Consider the following 27,253-nt stretch of genomic DNA (forward strand, 5'->3'; position numbering starts at 1 on the left):
ATTGCTATGCACGAATTAAAAAGAAACGTAATTTTTACTGTAACTAATCACCTTATGTGAAATATTCTGCAAACGGAATTTGCCGTTGTTTATAATTGTGACATTCGAGCCCGTTTTGCTCCCACGGAGCCTTTTAACAGTTGGGAATGAGAGACGTAGAATCTGATTGGTCAGCGTCAAGGGATACACAAAAATCAACCAATCAGATTGGTTGGCAGATTCAGGTGGTAAATCCTGACCCTGCCTCTGACTGTAACACGGCCCAGAGCTCTGTGCTCTCCCTCGTAGTGTATATTCAGTTGCTTCCCTTCCCCTGTTCCGCCATTAAAGCCCCTCAGCTTGGTGTTTGGGAATCGGGGAAAAGGACAAAAATGCTTTAAAGCGTCGGAGCAAACGGCCGTGGGGACGGGACTTGGGGGGGGGTTGTTGCCCGCGGAATGTATGGACCTTCAGCTGCCAACTAAACGGCGCCCCAAAGAAGTAAATATGCGGTTAGTGTCAGCCAAGTGAGAGGAGTCTGAGTCCGGATTGGAGTGGGTTTCTCTGCCGTTAGGGGGGACGCTCGGAGAAGCTCCATTTGTTTTGGCTGCGGTTGGAGACTGAGGAGTGTAAACACAGCAAAGCAAAGGTAAGGGGTTAGCCCATCTTCTTGTAGAGTTGATATGGGCCTCTGAAACGGATAAAGGCAAAACATAATCCCGTAATGTTAGCGAGCAGTTAGCTAGCTTGGCTGTAATTCCTGGCTGGCAACCGAACCACCGTATACTACAGTTGTGTTTTGTTTGTTTGTTTTTACTTTTTTATTAACCGTTTTTGAAAATTCAGTGGTCAGTTACAAAAACAACAACTTACAATTGAATATAATGACACAAGTAGGCAGAAAACACACAGACAAAAGAATAAAATAAGAAAGACAAAAGTATGAACACACACAGGGGTTTACTTTGGTAGTTATAGTACTGTGTGTAAGTCTAAGACCACCATAGATTTGCTGTTCTGGCAAAGTTGTAATACAGTACTGTGCAAAAGTCTTTGGACACCTTGAACTTTGTTATTTTGGCAAGGTTATAAATATCACGCATATTTATTCAGTAGTCTCCTTACCTCTTTACCAAAATACAACAAGGACATACAAAAAAAATATAGTGTTTAAAACGCAAAGGTAGTAGAGTAAGACTTCAACAGGCTAAAGTAGCAAGTATTAAGTGTGTCCTCCTTTTCCACTTGGCATGTCTTCTGCTCTCTTTGGCAGACAATATGAGATTTACAATACTAATCTTCTGGTGTATTTACACCAGGTTGCAGTCAAGATATGTCCAAAGCTCAGTACTGATTGTTTGAGCTACCTTTTTATATGGTTATACGATTCCATGTTTCACACTAAATATTCACTTCAGTCTGAATAAGCCATTTTGCTCCGACTTTGTTGGTGTTTCAATGCCTTGTACGTGCTCTCTGTGGTATTTGTTTGTTTCTTAACAAACATGTTTTGCGTGTGTGTCTATATATATGTATATGTATTTATTCAGACTTAAGTCAATATTTAATGTGAAACATGGAATCATATAACAAACGGTAGCTCAAACAAACAATACTGAATCTTGGGGAATATCTTGAATACAACCTGGTGTAAATACACCAGAAGATTTGTTTTGTAAATCTTATATTGTCCGCCCAAGAGAGTTAAAGACATGCTAAGTGGAAAAGGAGGTCACACAAAACACTTGAAACTTTCGCCTGTTGAAGTTGTTTTATTCTGAAAATGTCTTCGGACTTAAAATCGTTCCAGAAGATAGTCACATGTTCACAAAGGAAAAAATAAAGTGTTCTACCATGTTGTTACAGCAGGCACATTTGTCATTCATATCAGGGATATATCTATAAATTACAGAATTTACTGGATAGTATTTGTGTACATTTTTAAAAAGCAACTCTGATTTTGTGACTTTGATTTTGTTGGGCAGAACATATTTGTAAGGAGTAAATACAGTATTTCATGTCTCACCATCAAGAGTCTAGTTTGTCCATTTATATTTGACAGGTGCTACTGTTCCTGGAATATCCTTTAACTGTCAGGCAAAATAAACAGCTACCTCGTGATATAATTGCTAGTTTGTTAGTTGAGTAGCTGTTAATGTACACAAGACACCAGCTCATTTGAGTTAAACTGTTTATTTCAGGTGAATGTATGAATTGTAAGCATGGCATTTGCTGGTCATGAGTAAACAGGTTGAACGTGACCACCTTTGCTGTTAAATATGGGCAAAATTCCGGTACAGATACTAATTATTGTCAGCTTTATCCAGGTGGATGAATTATAAACCTCAAATATGTTGAATACTACAACGCTGAAGTTAGCTTCCAATTCAAAGCTTCCGATTCAGCAGTTAAGGGAAAAGTAACTTAGGTTGCTCAGCAACCGATCCTGGGCTTTTTGCAACTTTAAGTATTGTGAAAACAGGATAGACATTTAAGGTGAAGCCTCAACGTTGTCTGTAACCCACTTTCACATTTGTGAAACCTTTATTCTATCTGTGAAAATATAAAAAAGGGAGATTTCACTGCTATTTTTCACATCCTGACCACATTAGACTCGGTCCTAATTAAAAACCACTATACTTAGACGGTTCAAATCTGGACAAGATTATCCCAAAGAGGCTAAATACTATTTAAAACACTTTAAAATTTTGAAACCTTTATTCAGTATGTGAAAAGAGGAAGATTTCACTACATTTTTCAAATGTAGACATCATTGGATCTGGTCTCTGTTTAAAAAACCCCTATACCTAGACAGGTCAAATCAGGGCTATAGGTAGAAAAGGTAGATTTCACTGTGTTTTAAAAGCAGTGAAATCTACCTTTTAATTTTTGCATTTTCAAAATGTAGCCTCTATGAGATAATCTAGCCCAGATTTGATCTGTCGAGGAACAGTGGTTTTTGATTTGGATATGGTTTAATATGGTCAGCATGTGAAAAAAAGAGATGAAATCTTCCTTTTTTGCATTTTCTCAAATATAAAAAAGGTTTTACAAATCTGAAACAGTGTTTTAAATAATATTTAGCCTCTTAGGGATAATCTAGTCCAGGTTGACCTTTTTAAGTGTTGTTTTCAACTTTATCAGGGTTTTGATGAAGACGAAGTCCAATGTGGTCTACTTTGGAAAATCGATTTCTGTCTAAATACATTGGTTTGTGATTCAGATCTGGTCTAACGTGGGCAACGTAAAAAAACAGTGAAATCTTCCCTTTTTTTGCATTTTCTCAAATAGAGTAAATGTTTTACAAATTTAAAAGTGGGTTTTAGACAGTTGTGACTTTACCTTAAATGTCTAACATGCTTTGACAACAGTAAGCAGTGCAAAAATATGAGGAATGGACTTCTCCCTCATCTCTCCCCTTAACTGCTGAATCGGAAGCTAACTTCAAAGTCGTTTGAATACCTCAGGGTGTGTTGGTAAACTTTGAGGCGTGGTGTAAACACATAGACTACAGCCAACTCCTCTGTGAGCTGTCCCAGCCAGCAAACTTTATCGTAATAGCTCTTGTCTCGTAAATAATGTTCACATTGTAACACATATGGTTTGAATTGCTCAGTTTCATATGTAGGTAATAGGCTTTGGGGTGAATTCAATTTCAGGGCATCAGTAAGTGTCTTAACCAGTCACGCGCCTCCCTGCTGGGTGTCTGGTTTCATATGTCCTTGTCTCCTGTTACCCAGCTCGGTTGTAGGGCACATTTGCCTGGTGTATATAACTTACTGTATGGTGTTTAAAGCCAGAGTCAGAGTACAAAGAAATAGACCCCGCGAGATTCACCGTTGCACCCCAGGCTGCATCTTTGTTCTGGCACTTTGCTTTGTGAGTTTCTTAAGTTAAATATTGCTCCCTTTGTGTTTTGCTGTAAATTGGCGCCAGGTTAAGAGCAAACAGCACTGTAGATTTTTGCAAGTGTTTGACGGTAAATGACCTAATGGCTGAGTGGCATAGGTGGTTGCAATAAAGCACGCTCTGGCTAGGTTTTGTGTAAAGGTGCATTATTTTAGAGATTTACCACTGAAAACCTGGAAAGTTGAGCACCATATTTGCCTGTTTGAATGCAAAAAAATTTCTCTCCGTTGTACTGTTAATCATTTTACCTTTAACAGTGGTTGCCAAGATTTTTTTATTCATTATTTAGCGTAGTTCAATATGTTTATTTGGCGTAATATCAAGGCATTTTGCTGAAATGCCCTGTGTTTTTTTTTCATTGTGCCCTAGTGTACTGCTTGCTGTGTGGTCTCCTTAAAAGTGGATCTGCCGAGCTGAGAACCCCTCTGAACGGCAGGAATCCTCCCTTGGTGGCGGTGCGACGATGACCGAGCTGGTTGCCAAGTGGGCTTGTGAATACTGCACATACGAGAACTGGCCGTCAGCCATCAAGTGCACCATGTGCCGCGCTCAGAGGCCCAGTGGGGGTGCCATCATTACTGAGGAGCCGTTCAAGAGCAGCCCTGCTCTGGATGCCAGTCTGCACCAGTGGGACCCCGCAGGCCTCAGCAACAGCCCAACCCAAGGGGGATCCAGCTTACTTATTTGTCCAGACTCCAGCGCCCGACCCCGCGTCCGCATTGCTGATGTACCTGAGACTAGTAGCAAGTGGTCATGCCACATGTGCACCTACTTGAACTGGCCTCGGGCCATCCGTTGCACTCAGTGCCTGTGCCAGAGGCAACAGGCTCAACAACAACAGCATGGGCAACATGCACCCCATCAAGGACATCATACCCAGCAGCCACGCAGCCCCACAGAATCTCCTCAGACCTCAGGCTCTGGATGCCGCCCTGCTCCCGCGACCACCACTACAGACCCCTGTGAGGAATATAATGACCGTAACAGGCTCAACACTCATGCACAGCACTGGACCTGCACTGCCTGCACTTACGAGAACTGGGCCAAGGCACTCAAGTGTGTGGTTTGCGACCACCCCAGGCCCAACAGTCTACTAGCTGAACCCATCGAATTGGCATCAGAGCCTGAGAGCCAACAGCCCTCCTCAAAACTCAATGAACAGGACAGGGACAACAGGAGGGGCGTTGTTGGGCATGTGGTTGGGCAAGGAGTAGGGAGTGTGGTAAGTGGGGTGGGAGGTTGTAGCAGCAGCCAAAGGAGGTCACCCCCAACCTCTAAACGGGAGTCAGAGGTGAACATGGACTTTCAGAGGATTGAATTGGCATCCGGGGCTGGGATTGGGAGTAAAGAGGAGTTGGAGGTGGATTTCAAAAAACTGAAGCAGATTAAGAACAGGATGAGAAGGACTGATTGGCTGTTCCTCAATGCCTGTGTTGGTGAGTTTCAATAATATATTTTATTGAAGTGTTTTAACTTGATCATCTTGTGTTTGTTATTTTATAATGTGGACAATGAGTAAACTGAAGGATGTAAAGCAAGCCAGCAGAAAAATGGGTGACCATGAAATGGGATTTCCCAGAATTTGTGTGAAGGTTTAAAAAATGTTGCCATCCTTAAGGTTAAATTTGAAATCCAGTTGTGTAGCCAAATGCAGGGGCCAGATGCATAAATAATGTGTACAGAAAAAAACACGTGTACACCTTTTCCCATTTATAAAGGAAGAATGTGTGGTGAAAATATACGCACCTCGTGTATTTTTTAGAGCAGGCGTACACATGGTTTTAGCTAAGATCGCCGCAGGTGACATGATAAAAATTACATTAAATATAAGTTGAGAGATGGAAAACAACATCTTACGGTTGTTTGCCAACTTCAGTGATTGTTTTTTTGTTTTTTTAGCCCACACTGCATTGTGTAAAATATCTATCAGTGGCACATTTATAAAGTTAATCTTTAATTTTTTATGAGTGAAACATTTCAGCAATATATTTTTATGCATTCTTTACTGTATTTCTCACTAAAAGGTGTAAAAAAAAGGTGGAGGAGCATGTGTCAACATGCAAACGGCTGTTAAAGGGCGTTTCTACATCAATTTATGGTGAACTATGGTTGTGGAAATGAAGCTCGTGCCTGTATGCCCAGCACCACAATGATTGTGATTTTTAAAATGGAATGAGGCATACACACAGTTTTCTAAATCTAATGAAAATAATGCATCTGCATATTTTTGCCTCTGTGCAAACACACAGATTTCTTTGTGAATCTACACAGAGTTTTATGCATCTGGCATCTGGTGATTCTGATTCCCGTCCTACGGATGCTGATACACTGTATGCGTAGAAATCCCCTGCATTCAGCTAGTGTAAAACTTTCCTACACAAACAGCGAGTGTCCGGCCACCCACACCGTAGACTGGTGAATGTAGAGTGGGAGGGAGGATGAACATTTTAAGAACAACTAGTGACTGCTTTTTCTTTCCCACTCACACACCACTATCTCACTCTTTCTCCTGCCTTTGCCATGGCTACGTAGAGTTTGTTCTGCACACCCACTCAACCTCCAGTCCATTTCCCTTATATGCCTCTTTGACGGACAATTCCTCTGTGTTACACTGACGGCACTAATTTGACAGCTGTGCATGTATTTGATATCCCTATGAAGCCATTGCAGTGATTAATAGTCATACGGTTTTACAGGCTGCTACATTCCTCAAAGCAAAGGAATCATCAGGTCTGAATGTCAGAGGACCGTCACTGTAGTTAGTTTGCTTCTGGTCCTACACTGAGACTCTACTGCATGTGACAGGGTGAATTCCCTCATGCCTGTTTGGTTTGTCCCCTTAGGAGCAAGTCTCATCTGGTTAGGGTGTGTGACGTGAGTAGGTCTGATTTCTTTTAGCATATTGAAGTGTTAGCTTTCCTTATCTGATCGGAAGTTCCTCCATTGTCCCTTGAAGGAAATGAAATCCAAGCCATGTCAGAAATCTCTTCCGATTTGCCAGCAAATTCATCACATGTACTCTGGAAAATTTTCAGTGTGCTGCTGACTATTCATTTCATGATTGATATCTTCTTATTGTTTCCTTTATTAATTATTTGGTCTTGGGAAAAAAGCATATTACAGTTTCCCAGAGCCGAGAAAAATTTGCATATTGTTTAATTTATCTGATTAACAGCCCCAAACCCTCAAATATTCAGTTTACTGTCATAGAAACAAGATTAGCAGCAAATATTCACATTTGAGCAGCTGGAACCACACTGTTGGCAGTTTTGCTTGATAAAATGTTTTTTTATTGACTAATCAACTTAACGCTTCAGCAGCTCTAGAAATGTTATTTCAGTGTCTGAATTTCTTTGCCCTCAAATATTCCTACAGTGGAAATGTCCAAATTTATACTTTTTGCTGATAAACCCACATTGCTTCACATTTGCTCCTGAGACAACATCCAAGTTACACTAATGCTTCATTACAATCGTGACTCAAGGTGATGATGCTTCACAAGTATTTTATATCTCAATTTAGTGCTCATAATATAGCACTTAGTTTTTATTATTATAGTATAGTGAGTGAGTAAATGAGGTGTGACCCAGCTGCAGTCTTAAAGGACACTAAGATGAGTGCATTGCCTAGTTGTGTTGAAGAGAGGCAAGTGACTTTGTCCTCTGTTGCTAGGGAAGGTTTGCCTGTCATTGACGTATAGACATCGCTGTTTGTAAACAGTGACCTCAAAGTTCCTAACCATGCTTCGGTATCCTTCACTGAAAATAGCACGACCCTTGTAACAGAAGTCAAAAAATAAATAAGTCTTTGGCAGCAGCAATGATCTTCACCCCTTTAGTGTGGATGACCCTGGATCACCTCCCTAAACTCAACTGGTGGTGCTTGTACCCGTGTAGGAAATTCGCAGATGTAACTAATAGCATTATTCAATGGCTTTGGTTCATTTAAGTTCCTCAGTAAGAAATGTCAATGAGCCAACACACACGACACCAAGGAATTTGAATTTAAATGGAATGCTATTAATGACACTTCTGCATTTCCTTGCTGTAACATGCCAGTGTCTGACATTTAAATGCACTATACTCTTCCTAGTAATTTGTTCTCCGTGAATTGGAAATCCCTGAAGGTTGTTTGCACTAGAAGAGCTTCTGTAAAAGCTGTCAATCAATTAGGGAGTAGGACTGGGTTCACAGTGTATAATATCCATCTTTTTTTTAACTAATAATGTGTCAGATTGGGTCGAGATTATTTCACTTGGCTCCAGTGAAGGTCTCCCTAAGTAACTAGAAATGATTGGCAAGTTTCTTGAAACTCCATGAAATGATATAAATGACAATGATAATGACAATTATCCTGATGAAAACATTTACAATTTAATTTATCTCTCTTGTCCAAAGCAACACACAAATGAGGTACAATACACTTGTTTGCACAAGGTTTGCACAATATGTAAAAAAATATATAGCCATTATTTTTGACAGATTGTAAAATAAGATGTGATTTTAGTGGTAATTTTTGCATTTCTTTTTCAGTGTAAAAAGAAAATGATCATGATGTGATTTATGCTGGTGTCTTCACCACACAAGCATGTTTCTTAACATCTGGAATATGATTTGTAGGCCACGGCATCTCTCTAGTAACGTGATGCTTAATTTACAATAATAGGTAGTGACACATTTTACCTTTACCTTATCTTTTACTCATTGTGGGAAAATAAGGTCAAATTATTTGGTGAAAAGGTTCCTCTTTCATTCTGAGTCAAAATTTTGTAAGGAAAGGAAATTTTGTCAGGGTAGATATAGTAAGCAGTGTGGTTTACCTTGTTTCTGTTGGCCTATTTCAAACCCTAACAGTGGTAGACACACTCAGTTTGACAAACTTTTTTTTAGGCTACTGCCAGAATATGCTTATTTAGCTGCATAGAACACCCATTTATGTTGTACATCCCAAAATCTTCCAGCTTTATAATTTTTTTAACCAAAAAGTACATTTTAACTGTAACACAGTGGTATATTACTCACTGAAGTTACTGAGCAGGTAGGACGGCAGACTTTACAGTACCAACATTTGTCAGATTGTCTCATAATAGAGATGACCCCCTATCCACACAACTGAAAGAAAAGAACATGCAGTGTGTGGAGGAAAAAAGACCAGCGTCACTTAGCCCGATCCATTCCCTGTCATCTCATTCTTTAAGTGTACGCCTGTTTGCATATTTTGCGCCTTTTTTGTTCTCTAAAAGATCTGTGGGTACAGTACTGACTGCAGGGCTACAGGCACGCCCACACTAATGGAGTGTTTTGTGGAAAGTGGTTGTGATCCCTCTCTATCACACTGCGCTCCTATTGTGTAGCTTCTCTCCTCATCTCTCACAGTGCTAGCCAGCTCCACATGGCACAGCGAGTCCTTCCACCCACTCCATGTCTCTCTCACTCTCTGGTCTCACTCACACACAGTTTATGCAGCTGAGCATTGTGTGTGGTCCTTTGACGCGAGAACAAAAGCTCAACAGTGTTTAATGCCGTCAAATGTACGAGAGAATACTACATGGGCATTTACTGTGAATGCTAGAATTGGAAAGAGAAATTTTGCTGTGTGGCATTGGAATTAATTTTTGGGTTGAGGTTTGATTTGATTTGATTCTGTTAGAATAACACTGAATAGTTTCTTCTCCTTCAACAGATAATAACTTTGACTTTATCTCTCTGTGCTGCTGGTTTGATCACAGTAATGGAAGCTGGCATTGGTGCCGAAACCTTCTAAACTTTTCTTCTGTTGAGCTGATAATACAGCCACCCACTTTCATTCTTAGTTGACTTTTATCAGTGCGTGAGCTGTTGCCTTCGTTTAGGAGTTGGACTGAAGATATATCCGTCACATCACTATTGCATATACACACCACATGCACATCACACTTTTTTCAGTCCTTCCTACATTAAAAGAGAGAACAGACTGAAAATGGACAGTGTCTGAGCGTCAGATGTATATGAGTTAATGGTGAAAAAAAATGTGTGAAGGGCCAGTTCACCGAAAATAAATAAAATATGTATTTTTCTTCTTATCTGTAGTGTTGTTAAACCATTATCTGGATTGTTTTGGAGTGAGTTGCTGAGTGTTGGAGATATCGGCTGTAGAGATGTTTGCCTTCTCTCCAGTATGATGAAACTAGATGGCACTCAGCTTCTGCGGCTCAGAGCACAAAAAAAGAAAAGTATTTGAAAAACGCAATAGCGGTGTGTCTTTCCATATATCATGACCCGGTTACTCAAGATAATTCACAGACCTTGTTGTAAGCAGTTTCATATAGGAACTATTTTCTTTCTACCAAACTTACACCCACCAACTGTGTCAGAAGGAAGCATGCATCTACCACTAGCTCACCTAGCACCACTGAGCTAATAAATGTCACAGTTCAGCTGAGGAGGATGCCATTAATGAGTCTCTCGTCCATCAGCTAATGCATGCTTTCTTATGTGCGGTGATAAGGCAGGTGTAGGTTGGTAGAAAGAAATACAATGTCTTCAAGAAACTGCTCATAACAAGGTCTGTGTTTTTTTTTAGCACTTCAAGAAACCAGAAGCTGAGTGCCATCTAGTTTACCTTTATATTAGACAGAAGGCAGATATCTCTATGGCTGCCATCTCCAACACAATTCGCACCAAAGCAATCTAAACTGCTAAACAGCACTACAAGTAAGAGGAAAAATCTGTATTTTTGATTGAAGTGTGCAGTTGAACATCCTAGTAGTCAGTTGGTGTTTAAGGGAGAGATCACCACAGTGTTAAGTTACATAGCAAAATAACTTCAAAGCAAAAGACGGTGAAGGTTGTATGTTTTCTGTTGCACACATTGTTTCTCTAGTGTCTTGGTGAATAGATAAGCACGTGAGTTTGTGTGCTGGTGGTTGACATAAATAGCTTTTGTCAGATAGCAATATTTGCACATAGTGGCAAAAAAGTAAAGAAAAGCAAATACCTCCATCTGTCGGATCAAACACATCCTTCAACCCTCTCACACTAAGATCTAAGCCTGAAGATTAAGAGGGGAAAAAATAACTGACAGATTACAGTGTGGCCCCCTATTGTCTTTTCTCCTTGACTTCAAAGTCAGCGAAGTCTCGAAGCTATTAGAGCTGCCATGGAGATAAAGCACATTCTGATCTCTAATATTTTATACTTTATGGTTGAGCACAGAATGTCCTCTGCACAAGGTTGTACTTAAGATATGTCATTTCTGTAACTGTTGTGCAAAGTCATGATGTGGTTTTTAACCACAGCGATCAACATGTTCAAAGGATGCTCATTTAATGTGCATGATCCAAACAAAAGCAAGCTGACAAAATGCTTTTGTTTAACTTTTCAGATCTTTATCCTCAAGCTGTTAATTTTGTGTTTGTAAGTCTCTATACAAAGTACCCCATCGACCTCCTATTAAATGTAAAATGTTATTTTTGTGCTAACCTGCCATTGGTTTTTCTTTGTCAGAGGTTTTCTATTAAAGTATAAGACATTTTTTTATTAATGTGACACTTTTACCTCCTCTATGTCTAAAAGGTGTTGTAGAAGGTGACCTGGCAGCTGTGGAAGCATACAAGTCATCTGGAGGTGACATCGCACGACAGCTAACATCAGACGACCTCTTTTAAGTTTGTTCTTTTTTAACTTTATTTTTAGACTAGCTTTCTTAAATTTACATTTTACAGATTTCCTTACATCTTCTGCCTGCTGTCATTCTCTTATTCTATTCATTTTATTTGTATCCCTCTATGTTTTTTATCTATACCTTACTTACATTTAACAGACAAGCAAGGTTTCTGCTTTTAGAAAAAGAAGGAATATTCTGTTTTGTACTTTAATATCAATTTTTCTACACTCATACAATACATATTGCATTGTCCATGAATCAACAGCATCACAGCCTCTGGTGACTGTTGGTTTCACTATTAGTGGGGCGGCATAGCTCAATATATCATAACAATCATTCATTTTGTGATAAAGGCACCGCATTTGGCAGACATGGTTGCCATGGCCTACATTGTATTTTCATTACATTGTACCGTGAATCAGACAAGACTGTTCTATTATTTTACCAGAGAGAGATACCACAACAATTGTTATTATTGTCATTTAAAGTACATAAGTAACATATAGATAATTATGTAGAATGCTGACATTTTCTTGATGTCAACATTCAGTGGGAGTACATTTACTGAGCATTGTTACATTATTGTTAACATGCAGCTGTACTCTCTGCTGCAATCCAGTTATTACTGTAACATGCGGATGCAATTTCATCATTTTGTTGCATTGTCTTTCATTTAATATTGCCTTACATTGTAATAAAACATATTTTCTCTGTAATTTATATGTACTTAATATTTGTGGTGTTGAAAACATGGACACAGCAGCTTCGGGGTGACTAAAGTACTATATACCAGTAACAGCAGGTGGCCATGGTCATGAAAATGCCAGTCTGCAGTAGTCCGATATTCAGATTTCTTCTTTATACATTAAGCTATATTTGTACCAAATTTGGTGCTTTTATCACAAAATGAACGATAGGTTTGCTATGCCGCCCCACTAAAACATTTTCCATGATGTTGGTCAATAATCATTCTGTGCAACAAATACAAAATTTACCAGGATGTACTGATTGTGAAATCCTGGGCTCATACAGAAGTTTCTATTTGGTCAATAGCTATTAACAACGTTTTTTGTTGTTTTGTTTATTTAATTTTTGTTGTTATTTTATTCCCCCTTTTTTTGCCAAGTAAACAAAGTAAAGCATTTATGATATAGCCCTTCATTACACTACCTGTGTATGAGCAATCTTTGTTTATCCCAAATGCATTTTGTATTGTCCCCAAGACGAATGGACACTGTTACTCTTGAGCCCTGCTGTGTGAAATAAATGTAACATAACAGAAAAATGTTAGCCACTGCCATTGGTGAATGTCAGCTTATTCGCCAATAGGTCGATGGCAGTCAACGAGTCCATATCGGTCGATACTGATATTCGGCCAATAAATTGATGCATCCCTAAAAATTAGTCTTTTCTCATTCATCAGCAGTGCCAAATCAATTTGATTTATTTCTCATGCTCCTATTTCACCTGTAATTAAAAAAGAGTAAACACAATTCAAAAGATGGAGCATAACGATTTTGAGCAATTTTAAAACCCAAAGCAAGATTGTAAAAATTGGAGGGTCTCTGGTGGAATTTACACCCTTGAATTACTGGTATGATTGTGGCAGTGCTTGTTTCTGGGTCAGCGATGATGCAGCTTTTTCTTGTGAAGTCTTTTTAATCTCAACATCCAGTGAGATCAGCCAGGAGCAATCACAAGGGCAAAGTGTCTGTGGAGGAGAGGGACAGGAATTCAACCACACACTCCTCTCTCTGTGCCTGCAGGAAATCTCCAATGTGATAGCTGTTACTTTTTTCGTTAGGATTTCATAATGTTAATCATTTTTACACTGAGTGTTTTGTTAAAAATGTGGGTTCCCTGGTGTGTCTATGTAACAAAAAGGTTCACTGAGCTAATGCATGTGTGTGTGTCAGCAGTGTGCACAGGCTGAGGTTTATTACAGCTCGCTTGCCGTCATCACTGTGATCCCAGATTATCTGTATACACACCTCTCCTCCCACACTCACTTGCTGTCCCAGTTTCTTTTCGAGGGGGTCAGTGACTAACCACTGGCTCATGCCCCGAAAATGCTTCAAAGCCAACAACTGCTTGAACACCAAACACAGATACATGTTTTGTATGTGTCTAGAGGCAACTTAGATTAGATAAGTGAAAGTAAAATTAGATCAGATCACTGAGGCACACACCCAAACACACAAAAAGTCATGCCTTTTGCAATTAGTCAGGCTCCAGCTATGCTGGGAAAATAATTTAACTAAAAGCCATGCTGTTTTTACTGTATGTGTAAAATTTTTAATTCAGTAGCCATTATTAGACCAAGCTTAAAGGCAAATATGGTAATTCCTACAACCAAAACATTTACCTTAAAGGCACAAATAGTGTAAAGGATTCTTCTGTGTAACTCTTTGAAAACCTGGGCAAAATTGGCTCGATTTCTTTCAATTTCATGGAAAGAAAGCAACTTAAGAAGAAGTGACCCAAAATTTATAGTACTAGTAAAAATATGAATGAGATATTAGATATTAGTAAAAAGTTACAAAAACATTCCTGAAAATGATTTTATTTTTAATATTTAATTATGATAATTACAAATGTAGTTGTCTGGAAGTTTTTCCCTAGCTTTAAAAGAAATAATTGCAAATTGCAGGACATTTCTTGTCAAATTGCTCACAATTCTGAATGAAATCAGTCCAATTTGCTTGAGGTTCAACGTTTTAAATATCTGAAAGGTATATAGCTGGTAGAAAGGTATCTGAAGGCAGCACATGAATAGTGTAGGCTTTCCAGGTTTCAAAGAGTTAAGGGCATCTCCAGAAACTTTCAAAACAAATTTGATTTAAACTGCAAAACATTAGATATTGTCCAAAATGTATCATCCGGTCATAATTTTGCATCTTCCCCTTTATTTCCCTCCCTGTAGCTTTCTGTTTTACACCCTGTAGACCTCAGTGTAGTATGTGATACAATTGGTCACAGCTATGCAGCTTAACTACCTTAAAGGCTGTTTTAACACAGGCATTTTTTAGTTTTGTGGCTACTTGTGAAATACCACCTTCCGCAATTGTTTGAAATGCTCTTGCTCAATTATCAGCCTCTGCCTCATGCGCTCTTTTATATTTAGATTAAACTTCCTTCCTTTAATCCTCTCTTCCCTGCAGGTGTCTCAACAGGCAGCCAAATGTATTCCAGCCATGGTGTGTCCTGAGCTAACGGAGCAGATCCGTCGTGAGGTGGCGGCCTCTCTTCACCAGCGCAAGGGAGACTTTACCTGCTATTTCCTCACCGACCTGGTGACCTTCACGCTGCCTGCAGGTCAGCACCACAGACAGTTGTCTCCAAACAATAGACATGAATGCTATAGTGTGACTTCCAGAAGCTGTCAAAGTGTACTTTCTGTGTTTTGTATATGGGTAACTTAAAACTCTGTTGTTGGAGAAACCCAGTCTAGCCATCCCCTCTGGCTTGCCAAGTGTGTGACAGAAAGCTTGTTTTGTTTACTTGTGGTGTATGAAATTGCTTGTTGTTCGGATGCTGAGGGGATATAATGCTATGGTTGTCTGTCTCGACTGCAGAGGATGGAGGCTACCTCTGGCTCACTGTTTGAGTATTGTTCTTGCATACTGAATATACCAGCCCGCCAACGATGTGTGTCTCTCGTTCATAACAGAGCTAAACTTGGCAATTTTGCCAATGACTCTGTAAAATTGCATGCATTCAGTGCTGTTTCTGTTGAATGTCTTTGTGTGGAATAGCTATTATAGTCCAGTCTGTTGCTGGTGGCTAAGCTAAGAATTTTTGTTATTGTAGAGTGTTCAGGACAATGCAGACCTTGGCTTCTGGCCACTATAGAAAGCTGTTCTGTTCAGTTCCACAAAGTCACTGCATTCATTTATTTTGGCTGAAGAATAAGCCACTGTATTGACAAGAGCTCCGAGCATTCAGTGAAAGTCAGTGGCCATTGTGGAAAGAACAAAACATGGTGGCTTGAGTTGAAAAAAAAAAATCTAGTTGCCCTTTTCAGTCATTTCAGTTAGGTAATTAGTAAGATTTTATTTATATAGCACCTATTAAAACAAAGCGCTTCACAGGATATAGATGCAGAAAAATACAAAACATACATATGCAGCTGTAAACAGGGACACACATATATAAATCAGATAATGAAGAGGGACGGGTCCCTAAAGGAGTAGTGCAATCCCCCTTGGATTTGCAGAGGGAGTGGGGTGTGAAAAAGAGACCTTGGTCAGATGATCTGAGTGGCCTATAGGTGGTTAACACGCTGACTGCAGTATTTGCATGAATTGCATTTGGGACATGAGTGCTATGAGTGTTAAGAACCAGTTTAAAGGAATACTTTACCCCCCAAATTACCATTTGTACATCAATTACTTACCCCATGTTACACTGAATTTTTCTTTGCATTTTTCCAGTAAATAAAGAATCCAAAAATCAGAAAATTCTTGATGAATTAAAGTCATAGCCAAATTGCTTTAAAACATCTATTTACAAACTCACACAACTGGCAGTATAATCCAAGTCTCATTTAACTATTTGTTTGCTCTGTACTTCTTAAAATACAGCCATTTCGAATAGGAAACTACTGAAAGTACTAACAAAAACACACTAACTGATCAAGGCAGTGGTAGACCAGCAGCTCCCATATTTAGTGAGGTAAAGTTACTGTTTTTGTCAGTGGAGTTTGGCCTTAAAGAAAGCATTGATTAACTTGTAGTTTAGTTTCCCATCAGAAAGGGCCGTATACTGCACAAGTTATGTGGGACTTTGTAAATAGATGTTTTGATATAGTTTTACTGTTGTGAAAAGTGAACCCCTTTTGACTTCAAAGAATTTTCTCAATTTGTGGATCCTTCGTTCATCAAGGAGGTACTTGAGAAAACTAACTTTTCTTGACAAATTCAGCGTAATGTAGAGTGCGTAGCTGAAATATAGTTGGTCATTAGGGAGGTGAAGTATTCCTATAAAAAGAGATTAATGCATTAATCTCATAAATCAAGGATTTAATCCAAGATTTAACTTTCCCTGCACTGGTGTCCCCTCTGATAACACCCTCTTTGGACATCTGTCATTCAGTTCTCTTCTTTTATTTATCTGTTTCAGACATTGAGGACTTGCCGCCAGCAGTTCAGGAGAAACTGTTTGATGAGGTGCTAGACCGAGACGTACAAAAAGGTGAAATATTTACTCTATAAACTTCACAATTTAGTGCTGCAGTAACACCTATCACACGCTGTGCTTACATATGGATGCAATTTCTTTGAGAAAAAGAAACCAGATCCAAGACAACAACGATGGTCTGGCTTGGCAAGCAGAGGGAGCACCCTCACAAACTGTGTACTATAATGGGAAGGCTGCCGAATCCTGGCAGTGTTATATTACTTGTATCTCCCCTCTTGCCAACACGGCATTCTGCCGGTCTGCTTGTCACCCTGCCAGGCGGTGTGTCTTTATCGTGTGTACCAGTTGCGTCTGCCTTAATCAGCCTAATTGAGTTTTAGGGATTTCTCTGATCCCCCCTGAATGATTGTACTTCCTCTCAGCCCACACACACAAATATAAACACACATTTAAAAGGCATCACTTCTCTGCAGCCCTTTCTTTCTTTCTTTCTTTAGTTTCCTGCTTATTTGTGTGCCCTGTTTAATTAGTCCATTGTGTCAAATTTTGAACACTGCAGTATAGGTTCAAAGAAAAGAAATCTTTATCTCGCCTTCAAGATCCTTTCTGGGTGTGTTTGCTCGCACTTAAATAATTAGTTTTGGCAGAAACTTGAAATATCTAAATGAATAGATAACCTTGTGTCCATGTTCAGGTTAAGGGATTAAGCCAAGGCCAGTTAACACTACGTAAAACCTGATTAACTTGCTGTGTTAACTCCTCTGGATGCATAGTGTGTGCCTTTACAATTAAAAAAACAGGACAGGGAAAGTATCATGGTAGCAATGTTGCATAATGCAGAAAAAGATCACTCCTAGAAGCTTTGTATAGTTGTGTCCAGTATAAATCAACACTTTTCCGATTTAAGATGATCAAAACCATATTGATCTTGTTATGTTGTTCTTGTTTCCATAAAACCTAAAAGCTCAATTACTATATAAATCATTTATTGAAGTTAATTGGTAAATTTCAAACACATGTTCACAATAAGAAAAGGCTGTGTGTTCTACCAACACAGAGTCATTTGTCTCACTGCACTGCCAGTCCAAATGCTCCAACCCCCCCCCCCCCCAAAAAAGTGGTTATAATTGTAATAGGGACAGTTCATTCCAAAACAAAATAATTTATTATTATATATAATAATTTATCTCTAAGTTTCCACTTCACAGCATGTTTCCATCATAAATATTAGCACGCACAGTACACTGTTTATATGATCTAGTGTCCTACTGTACCCTCACTTCTTGCTATCATCCTGTTTTGTGGTGCACATGCAGACCTATGTATCTAGATGTCAAATCTATTTTGACAGGTGTGAGTAGTCATTAACACTCTCCTAAACAGTCCTTTCAAATGCCATCACCTGTCTTGCAACTTGGAAAACCCCCATCATGGCCTCTGTACAGCCCGTGCACATTCCCGAGTGCTATGTATTCTAGGTAAAACTATTAGCACCACTGTGGTTTTGCAAAGAGATACAGCACTCAACTTCTCCTCCCCTCTTGTACAGAACTTGAAGAGGAGTCTCCCATCATCAACTGGTCACTGGAGCTTGGGACCAGATTGGACAGTCGATTGTACGCCCTGTGGAACCGCACGGCCGGGGACTGTCTCCTCGACTCCGTGCTGCAGGCTACATGGGGCATCTATGACAAAGACTCAGTGCTCCGCAAGACCCTGCACGACAGCCTGCACGACTGCTCTCACTGGTGAGGCCTGCAGACTGGAGAGGAGTTTTAGGGATTGGCATTTTGCATCACTTCCATATTTGAGTATTTGCAAACATTATTGAAATTAGCTCTGATATACAAGTTTAACTTTACATAACTTGCACTGCACATTCATTTTGTTTATTTTGTCAAAATACTTTCAAACATCACTCTTACACCTGGTTGCCATTCTGCCTGTAACATTTGATCTAGTGATATTTGACTGAAAGTGTTTATAAATATTATCTTAATGTATACCCTTTGCTTTGTTATTTTTGCACATATTTTTAGGTAGCATTTACATTATTGCATTCCTGTTCCAAAAATTTAAACATTTAATACAGAACAACTTCAATTAATGTTTATATTTATTGTTATATTTATTATATTCTTGCACAATGTCAGCTGGGTTAGGCTCCTGTCTGCTTGCAACCATGAACAGGATAAGTAGTCAATATAATATATATAATATTGTATAATAATGGATGGACATTTATTATATGTTTGTGTGTGTGTTTTTTTTTTAACCAAGCAAAAAAGAAGGCGATGACTATATTTAGAACAAATGTACTCATATTTGAGTTCTTATGCCCATTCATATGAGGAGTACAGGTTATAGTGTGGTTTAGTTCTTTGAAACACAAGCTGTAAGCATTAAAGCATGCTGATTTGCACAAGTCTTGGGCACCACACACGAATCGCAGTTGGTGCTCACATGCTGCTTTTCAGAAGAATGTTTTTATTGAGCTTACACCTTAAAAACATGAATACACTATCTGTTTGATATACATATACTGCAGACTGAATAAATAAGTGTTTTTACCATAAATGCTGGACCACTGCAGCATTTGCAAAACATCTATACCTCTTCATCTTAATAATTAAAAAAAATAAAATAATTTAATTTAGCTGACTGTTTTACATAGTAATGTTTACAAAAAACAAGCAGGTTGAGTTTAGTATCTTCCTCAAGGACACATAAACAGCTGAAACTTGACATTCAACAGTCTCAAGTTACGTTTTGTTTTTCTTTAGCATTGCATGACTTTGTTGGAAACTGGGACATGCGGTTTAGAGATTGGGACACATACCAAGAATCCAAAGTTTGGATTGAAGGCTCATGCAGAGATCGGAGACTTTGATCTAGAAATGAGAGGCTTTGACTGGGGGATTTAGAGCAGTCACACACATTTTCGAGGAGATTAATAAACAAGTGCAAAGTTGGCCTGAAAATGATTTTACATGAACACAACAGCCCCAGTGTGACTCATGTCTAGTTCTAAGATACTGTGGGTTTTGCAGTGAGAAAATTACTATTTAGACATAATGAGTAATTGCCATCCAACCTAAACTGCAACAGAGATGAATAGCACTCACACGCCTTTCTGCACACAGAGGTCAATTAATGTCAACTGACAAAACAGTATTTGTGTGTGTACACTCTGCAGGTTTTACACGCGCTGGAAGGAGTGGGAGTCGTGGTATTCCCAGAGCTTCGGGCTGCACTTTTCCCTTCGAGAGGAACAGTGGCAGGAAGACTGGGCTTTCATCCTCTCCTTGGCTAGTCAGGTACATGTACATGAAAGCAAACACGCACATTAATATGGAGGACAGGAGCTTGATGTGCTTAAAATGTGACACACTAATGATGTATGAATTATGCAAGAAGCTTTACTGCTCTTACCGCAGTATACTTAATCTGTAATGCCCTCTGAAAGTGCATCCTGTCTGTCATCAGCACTTCTTCGCCTCTCACTGCTCCGTGTGACCTCATAGACTAAGTAGTTTGGGTGGGTTGTTATTATATCTGGGTGTGAAAGCACAGTAATTGTGTTTTTTTCATGCTTTAACGCTTACTGGGGTAACTGGGCAGAAGGAACCTATAGTATTTAAGAATCCTTGCCTTCGTTTATGGAACCCCCGGCTTTCTAACTGTTCTTTTCCCCTCGTGTTGTGTTTTCTTTTACAGCCAGGATCCAGTTTGGAGCAGACCCACATTTTTGTTCTTGCACACATACTTCGTAGGCCCATTATCGTCTATGGAGTGAAGTATTACAAAAGTTTCCGTGGCGAAACGCTTGGGTACACCCGTTTTCAAGGTTAGTCGACTGTTTGGACTGAACTTGTTTTGGTTAAATATCATGAAATGTTGAGTGCAGCTCCATTCCAGCTGCTGTAGAAGGACTGGACTTCCTTTGTGAACTAGCTCCAGCCTACATGTGTCTGCATAGCTTACATAGCTGACATAACTGCCCCTCTGAACTGTCAGTAATTGCTATTTACAAAATGTATCAGGCTAGTACCTTTAATTTAAGGGGTATTTTAGTACTGTGTGACTCAAAATAACAAACAATGTTACAAAACACTACTGCCTGTCTGAGGAGCAGCGGTTGAAGAAGTATTCAGATCCTTTACTCAAGTAAAAGTACTAATACTTCATTGTGAAAATACTCTACAAGTAAAAGCCCTGCATTAAAAACCTTAAATAAGTAAAAGTATGTAAATATAATCAGCACAATGTACTTACGTGTTAAAAGTATAATTGCTCATTTTGCAGAAAATTTGTCCCTACCAGTGTTTTACATTTAAATATTTAAATATAATGTTTGGATTAATATTACTGTTGCATATGATGAATTTTACTGCTGTAGATATTTAAGGTTGTGCAAATTTTAATAACTCCTCATATGCTGTTAGGTAGTTAAATCTACAGCAATGCATCATATTCTACAACATTATCATATGTTTCTAGTGTCGTCATCCTGTGAGAACCACAAATCTCTAAGATGTCAGCTTTCTATGGCGACAGAAAAACACCAAAACCCTGTTTTTAGCTTTGTGACAATGACATTTTCCACCTTATGCAAGAGGGTTTTTAAAGAGTTTATTTAGATGAATAAATAGAAGAATTTTCCAATACATAATCTTTCATTTTGTCATCAACATTCACATCCAAAATCACAAAATTTTGAAATATTTGGTTTTCACTGGACAGGAAAGGTATAAAAAATTGTAATCTAAAAAATAACTAAAGCTATCAGATAATAGTAGTGAAATAAAAAGTGCAACATTTACTTGGGGAAGAAGAGTAGAAGTATAAAGTGCATAAAGCAGAAATACGTAGGTAAAGTACGAAAACATCAGACAGTTCACCCAAAAATTAAAAGATACATATTATTCCTCTTGCCTGTATAGCTATTTTGCCGAGTCTTGGAGATATTGGCTGTTGAGAACTTTTTCTTTTCTCAATTGCAGTTGAGCTAGATGGCACTTGACTGGTAAAATACATCTGAAAAACTCAAAAGCAAGAAATCACAATCACTCAAGATAATCCACAAACCTTGTTGTGAGTAGTTTAATGTATCTACTGACACAAGATACAAGATCTACAAGATGCTTCTGCTAGCATCACAAAGCTAGCTAATGTTACAGCTCAGCAGAGGAGGACACCATTAATGTTCATCTCGTGTCGTCACAAGTACGAGCCTCTCATCTGTGAGTAGATACACTCCTTCTGTGCAGTGATGTGCTCTTGGGTGTAGCTCGGTAAAAGAAAATAGCTGTCTGTGGATTAGCTTGAGCAACCTGGTCATGATTTGGACAGAGTAATTGCTTTTGAGTTTTACAAATTCATTGTTTTTTGGCACTTTTAGCACCACAAGCCGGGTGCCATCTAGTTTCATTATATTTGAGAGAAGGCAGACATTTCTATGGCTGCTGTCTCCTACATTGGAAAACCATAACAATCTCCATTGACAAATAGCATATTCTTCCTCTTAGTAGTAAGAGAAAAAATATGTATTTTTGATTTTTGGGTAGGCCGCCACTTTAAGTACAGTAAATGTACATTCCACCACTAAATAGCAGTATACAGAGAAGTGGGTTGGGACACTGGAAAGTGTTCCACATACACACACGTTCAGGAACATGAGAACATGTGTAAACCATCAGAAACAATCCTGTGAGCGTGGAGTGCGGGCTCTACGTTTATGGCTCACAGTAAAAACAACCTGGATTCAGTTTGCCTGCTGAGTGATGCTGCACAGGGGATGATGAAAGTGCTCTGTAATGGCCAACCGTTTGTGGTAAAGCCCGCCTGATGGATCCGTGATTTACTGTTGCCAGGAGCCAATGTAAAACACACAGGGGGAGGCGTGCGTACGGGCGCCTATAGCGAGGGGAGTTGGCGCTTAGTAAAGTGGTGACCAAGTGAACCCAGTAAAAAACAGAGACCGTGGTTACTGGGAGAGGAGAGTAGCTAAACAGAGGCCTCTCAGTTGTGGTGTCAGTTGCAAAAGTATTCATGAGGTGAGCAGCTTTGTATGTTATGGAACTGAAGAAATATGAGACATGAAATATGAGCAGATGTTTCTGCTTTGTTTTGTGCATAACCAGTATGTAATGCTAGAATTAACACTAACAATGTGTTCGAACATTTTCAGTAGAGATATGTAACTAAAAACATACACTGCATTAATGTAATTTAGTGGAATATATGTACTTTGCGTAAGTTTGTCCATATTCTGCTTTATACTTGTACTCCACTACATTTCAGAGAAAAACAGTTATTTGATAGCTATAGTTACTTTGCGGATTAAATTTTGACCTGCAAGACATATACATAAAATATGATGCATTAATACTGATTAAACTGCAAAAGAGTATATAAATAGTTAAAATCCGCTCCAGCTCAATGAACTACAACATTAAAATGCTTGTATATGCATCAGTGGGAAAATGATCCTATAATATATCTCTAATTCTGCTGCATATCCTTTACTCATGATACAATAAATACATTTTGCAGATAATTCTTTATACTTTTAATAATTTTACCAGATTACGATTTTGAATGTAGGACTTTTACATGTAATGGAATATTTTTTTACATTGTGGAATGGTTACTTTGATTAACGTAAAAGTTACGAAAACTTGTTCCGTCACTGAGCATTTCTTATTTCCTCTTATCTCCCCTAAACTCATCCCGCAATGTTATAGGACGTTTCTTTTGTCAGTTTTGGCCAAAAATTTACATCATGTACACGATAGCCCTCAGTTTACCTCCTTAACAAAGAACATGAGTCTAAGAGACAAAGTTTTATTGAAGGGAGAAAAGCAAAAAAAAAAACCAAAAAACAAAAAACTTGTGTTATAGTATAATATGTTTGATCCAAAACTGCAGTAAAAACATTAACATCTTCTGTCTCTGAAAGAAGGGTAAAAAAAAAAAAAACAATTGCTGAATAATGTACTGTATTGTGTTGTGAGCAATTCTTAAGTAGATTTCTGTTCTTTGAGAGTTTGTTTTATTACACTTAACTGCAAAAGCACTGAAACCTCTGCAGACCAAGCAGGGAAACCTGAATCTGTTCAGAACAAATGTGAAAACAATGTTTTTGAAGTGGTAATTGAGGAAAAAAGGTAACGCCTGCACACTTACTCCATGCCACACGAGTTTATTAAAACTTGTGTGGCATAAAAAAAATGTAAAAAGATTGATCATGTATACAGTCATTAGAATGAAGCCAGTTTCAGAAACAATTATTTGACAGAGAAGTGATTCATCACTCTTCATAAAACTAACTATTAAATGTTAATATTTGTCCAATACATATATATAAACTTATAATCACTAAATATATATTTAATAAGCACTGGAAAAATAGATACTATGACAATATGTTGTACAACAATGATAATCACATACAGTATAATGACAGCTCTTACCTGTGCCCCTCTACTTTTACATTTACATTTTCTTAATGTATTTCTTGGAAAATTATAAAAACAAACTCTCGGGCTCCATCCAGGTGTGTACTTGCCCCTTTTGTGGGAGCAGAGTTTCTGCTGGAAGAGCCCCATTGCGCTTGGATACACGCGGGGCCATTTCTCAGCACTGGTGGCCATGGAGAACGATGGCTTTGACAATCGCGGCGCGGGCGCCAACCTCAACACAGACGATGACGTGACGGTCACATTTCTGCCACTGGTCGACAGCGAAAGGAAGCTGCTTCATATTCACTTCCTCTCAGCGCAGGAGGTACGTTCCCCACTGTGTCCACACATTTCTTGTTTGTCCTTTGGAATTTATCTCATGATTGATGTTTTCGTTTTTGTTATTGGGATGAAATCAGTTCACCTGCCTCGATCAGTTAGTTTGTTTGTGTCATTGTATGACTTCGGTGAATCGCAATAAACACTTAAAAACAATAAAATCACACAATAACTAATGTATTTTTGTCAAAGGAGTCTAGTGGCTCGGTTTTCTAGGACATTGATAACTGATCTGTTTCCAGTCAGAAAGGAATGTCTGAAAGCCAGATGAAGCGATAAAAAGCCAGATAAAGTGATAAGAATGTTCTAAATATAGCATACACTTAAATTGATACTGTATTTTTTTAGGTGGGCCAATATATGTAAAATCCACAAAGTTATCCGAATTATCCCTAAAAGAGACATAATGCTTCAGCAGGTGTATAAGATTTAAGATTTAGACCAGTGATATGGCTCCCTCTAATGGCCACATTTGGTCCTCCTTGTTCCTCAGATGGGTAATGAAGAGCAACAGGAGAAGCTGCTGCGGGAGTGGTTGGACTGCTGTGTGACAGAGGGTGGTGTTCTGGTGGCGCTTCAGAAAAGCTCACGCCGCCGCAACCACCCACTTGTCACCCAGATGGTGGAAAAGTGGCTGGATGGCTACCGGCAGATTCGCCCCTGCGCCTCTTTGTCTGATGGCGAGGAGGAGGAAGACGATGATGACGAGTGACAAAACTGAAGCTGGGGGGAGAGGGAGGTGGTCTGCTGGGGGTAGGACTTCTCCCTCTACTCTCTCTTACAGTTTCCCTTTATTTTTGTTTTCCCTTTCCTGACACGGACAAATTGTGAAAGCCTTCAGGAGAGGACAGGGAACCACGAACCCCCACTCACCCACCACCTCTGTCAGAAGAGACTCTTCTGGCACACGCAGGCACTCAGATACACACTTAAAACACATTCAACTCTTAACTCTGACAAAACTGAGACTGACAAACTGCTGCGAGAGTCGTGGAGAGAATAAAGGTTTACGAATGCAAAATGACCTTTCGATTTGTTTCGATTTTCAAATGTTAAGGAAAAAAGGAATCTTTATCCATAGATGTAAATGCATGTGGTTGTTTTAAAAAAAGAGTATAAGGAAATATACCAGCATTGATTCAAATCAACACTTTATATCTGTTCAGTGTGGGCACTGACAAAAGCACACTTCCAAATTGAACTTTTTGAAGTTTTTTTTTTTTTTTCCATTTTAAGGGTTGGCTTGTTTAGCATTTTGTTTTTGAATGGGCAGGGACAAAGCCAATAAATATCCTTATCTTTAGAAAACCAGAGATTGTGTAATAATAAATGACTTTAATCCTTATTACTAAGCACTGCACATTTATTAAAACATTTCTATATAAATACAGTATCATTGCTTGAACAAAGGTCATATATGAAGCTCTTGAAAAGGGAGATTTTCCTTTTGCAAGTGAAATCTACACTCATTAAGGTTTAGCACACAAACATTCATGTTGGATCTTTTGGTTTACCTTTTTTTCAGACTGATTGAATTGAGAAGTTGTGTGTGTGCGTGTGTGTTTTTTCTTCTCTGAACTTACTCTACATATTTATTGTTTGGAAACTTATACAAGCTAATAAGAGCTTTCTGTATATTTTTTTTCTTTTTTGTGGTTTTGTTAATTATTCTCTCAATCTTGATGAAGACACGTTGCACAGAAACACTGTTGCTGTGAGGAAAGAACCAATCATGACCATCAGTGAAAAGTTTACTTATGTTGTTGCGTGCAATTTAGTACCTCATCTGGATGCCTAAAGTCTGGTGCTTTTTATTTTGGGCAGGCGAGTGCAAGACACATTTAATGTTGACATAAACCCTCGAGTCACACTTGTCTCCTCATTGTCTCCTATTTCCTCTTTGTCCCTTTTTTCCTTATAGCATTGTCAAAGTCACCCTCATGGTACACGTCAGTTCACCTCTGTAACGCCTGTTTGTTGTCATTATGTGAAACCATCTTTTAAGTTTTTGATTAAGGTTGTTGTGAGACCGCAACATATAAAACCAAAGCTGACAGAAAAAAAGAAAGAAAAAAAAACAAACACAAGATGTCGTTACTTTTTTGCTGTGAATGTTTTGCATTTTGTTTTTTCTTGCCATTGCGTACTGTAACCTATTTCGTGTTTCATTCAAGTCATACACGTTTTGAGCATCACCTGTATGTTGCTTTGTATTTATGCAATAGTTGCAGTTGTGACTATGATGGTTTGTGGATTTAGGCCTGACTTCACTATACAGAGTGTAACGCAATGAACAGGCAAAATAAGGAAAAAAAAATAATAAAGGAAAACCTTTTTGAATGTCCAGCTAAACTGTTTCCTGTCTGATATTCTCAGTTATCAATTTGGTTGTTTCCTGTATCGGTTAATGCTGAGATTTATTGATAAAGAAAGCTCTCAACACAACCCATCATCATGTAAATGTCATTAGATTTGTATCTTTAAACATGACCGTTAACTTTCACATTAAGTCAGTTATTTTTAAGTTTTTGAAGCACAGGTTTGTAGCTGCACACAACACTGCCAAAATTTGTAGCACCCTCTAGTGGACAACGTTGCACAACAGTATTAAAAGGAGAAAGTCAATTGAAGGTCACAAATTAATTAATTAATTAATTAATTAAAAAAACATTTCTTTTTAACTTATAAAGTATAAAAAGTCAGTAAACGAGCTTATAAGCAAGCATATAAACAATTTCACATATTTGATGTTTGGTTTTTTGTTTGTTTGTTTCTTTTTG

General features: G+C 38.6%; 1 protein-coding gene across 1 annotated transcript; it reads left to right on the forward strand.

Annotated features, from left to right (window-relative positions):
* Positions 1-254: 254 nt before the first annotated feature.
* On the forward strand, positions 255-26,825 carry zranb1b (zinc finger, RAN-binding domain containing 1b). The gene is made up of 10 exons (XM_042502572.1): positions 255-628; positions 4,258-5,324; positions 11,442-11,530; positions 14,694-14,847; positions 16,654-16,725; positions 18,221-18,419; positions 19,868-19,988; positions 20,389-20,518; positions 24,230-24,459; positions 24,967-26,825. The coding sequence occupies exons 2-10, from the start codon at positions 4,352-4,354 to the stop codon at positions 25,183-25,185; spliced, it is 2,187 nt and encodes a 728-aa protein (XP_042358506.1). The 5' UTR covers positions 255-628; positions 4,258-4,351; the 3' UTR covers positions 25,186-26,825.
* The last annotated feature ends 428 nt before the right edge of the window (positions 26,826-27,253 follow it).

The sequence above is a fragment of the Plectropomus leopardus genome, chromosome 15 (genome assembly GCF_008729295.1).
Source record: "Plectropomus leopardus isolate mb chromosome 15, YSFRI_Pleo_2.0, whole genome shotgun sequence".
Taxonomy (NCBI): Eukaryota; Metazoa; Chordata; class Actinopteri; order Perciformes; family Serranidae; genus Plectropomus; species Plectropomus leopardus.

Coding starts and splice junctions, on each gene's coding strand:
- zranb1b (XM_042502572.1), top strand. CDS start 4,352: ATGACCGAGCTGGTTGCCAAGTGGGCTTGTGAATACTGCACATACGAG. Junction 19,989..20,388: donor TCCTCTCCTTGGCTAGTCAG/GTACATGTACAT, acceptor TTTCTTTTACAG/CCAGGATCCAGTTTGGAGCA. Junction 20,519..24,229: donor TGGGTACACCCGTTTTCAAG/GTTAGTCGACTG, acceptor GGCTCCATCCAG/GTGTGTACTTGCCCCTTTTG.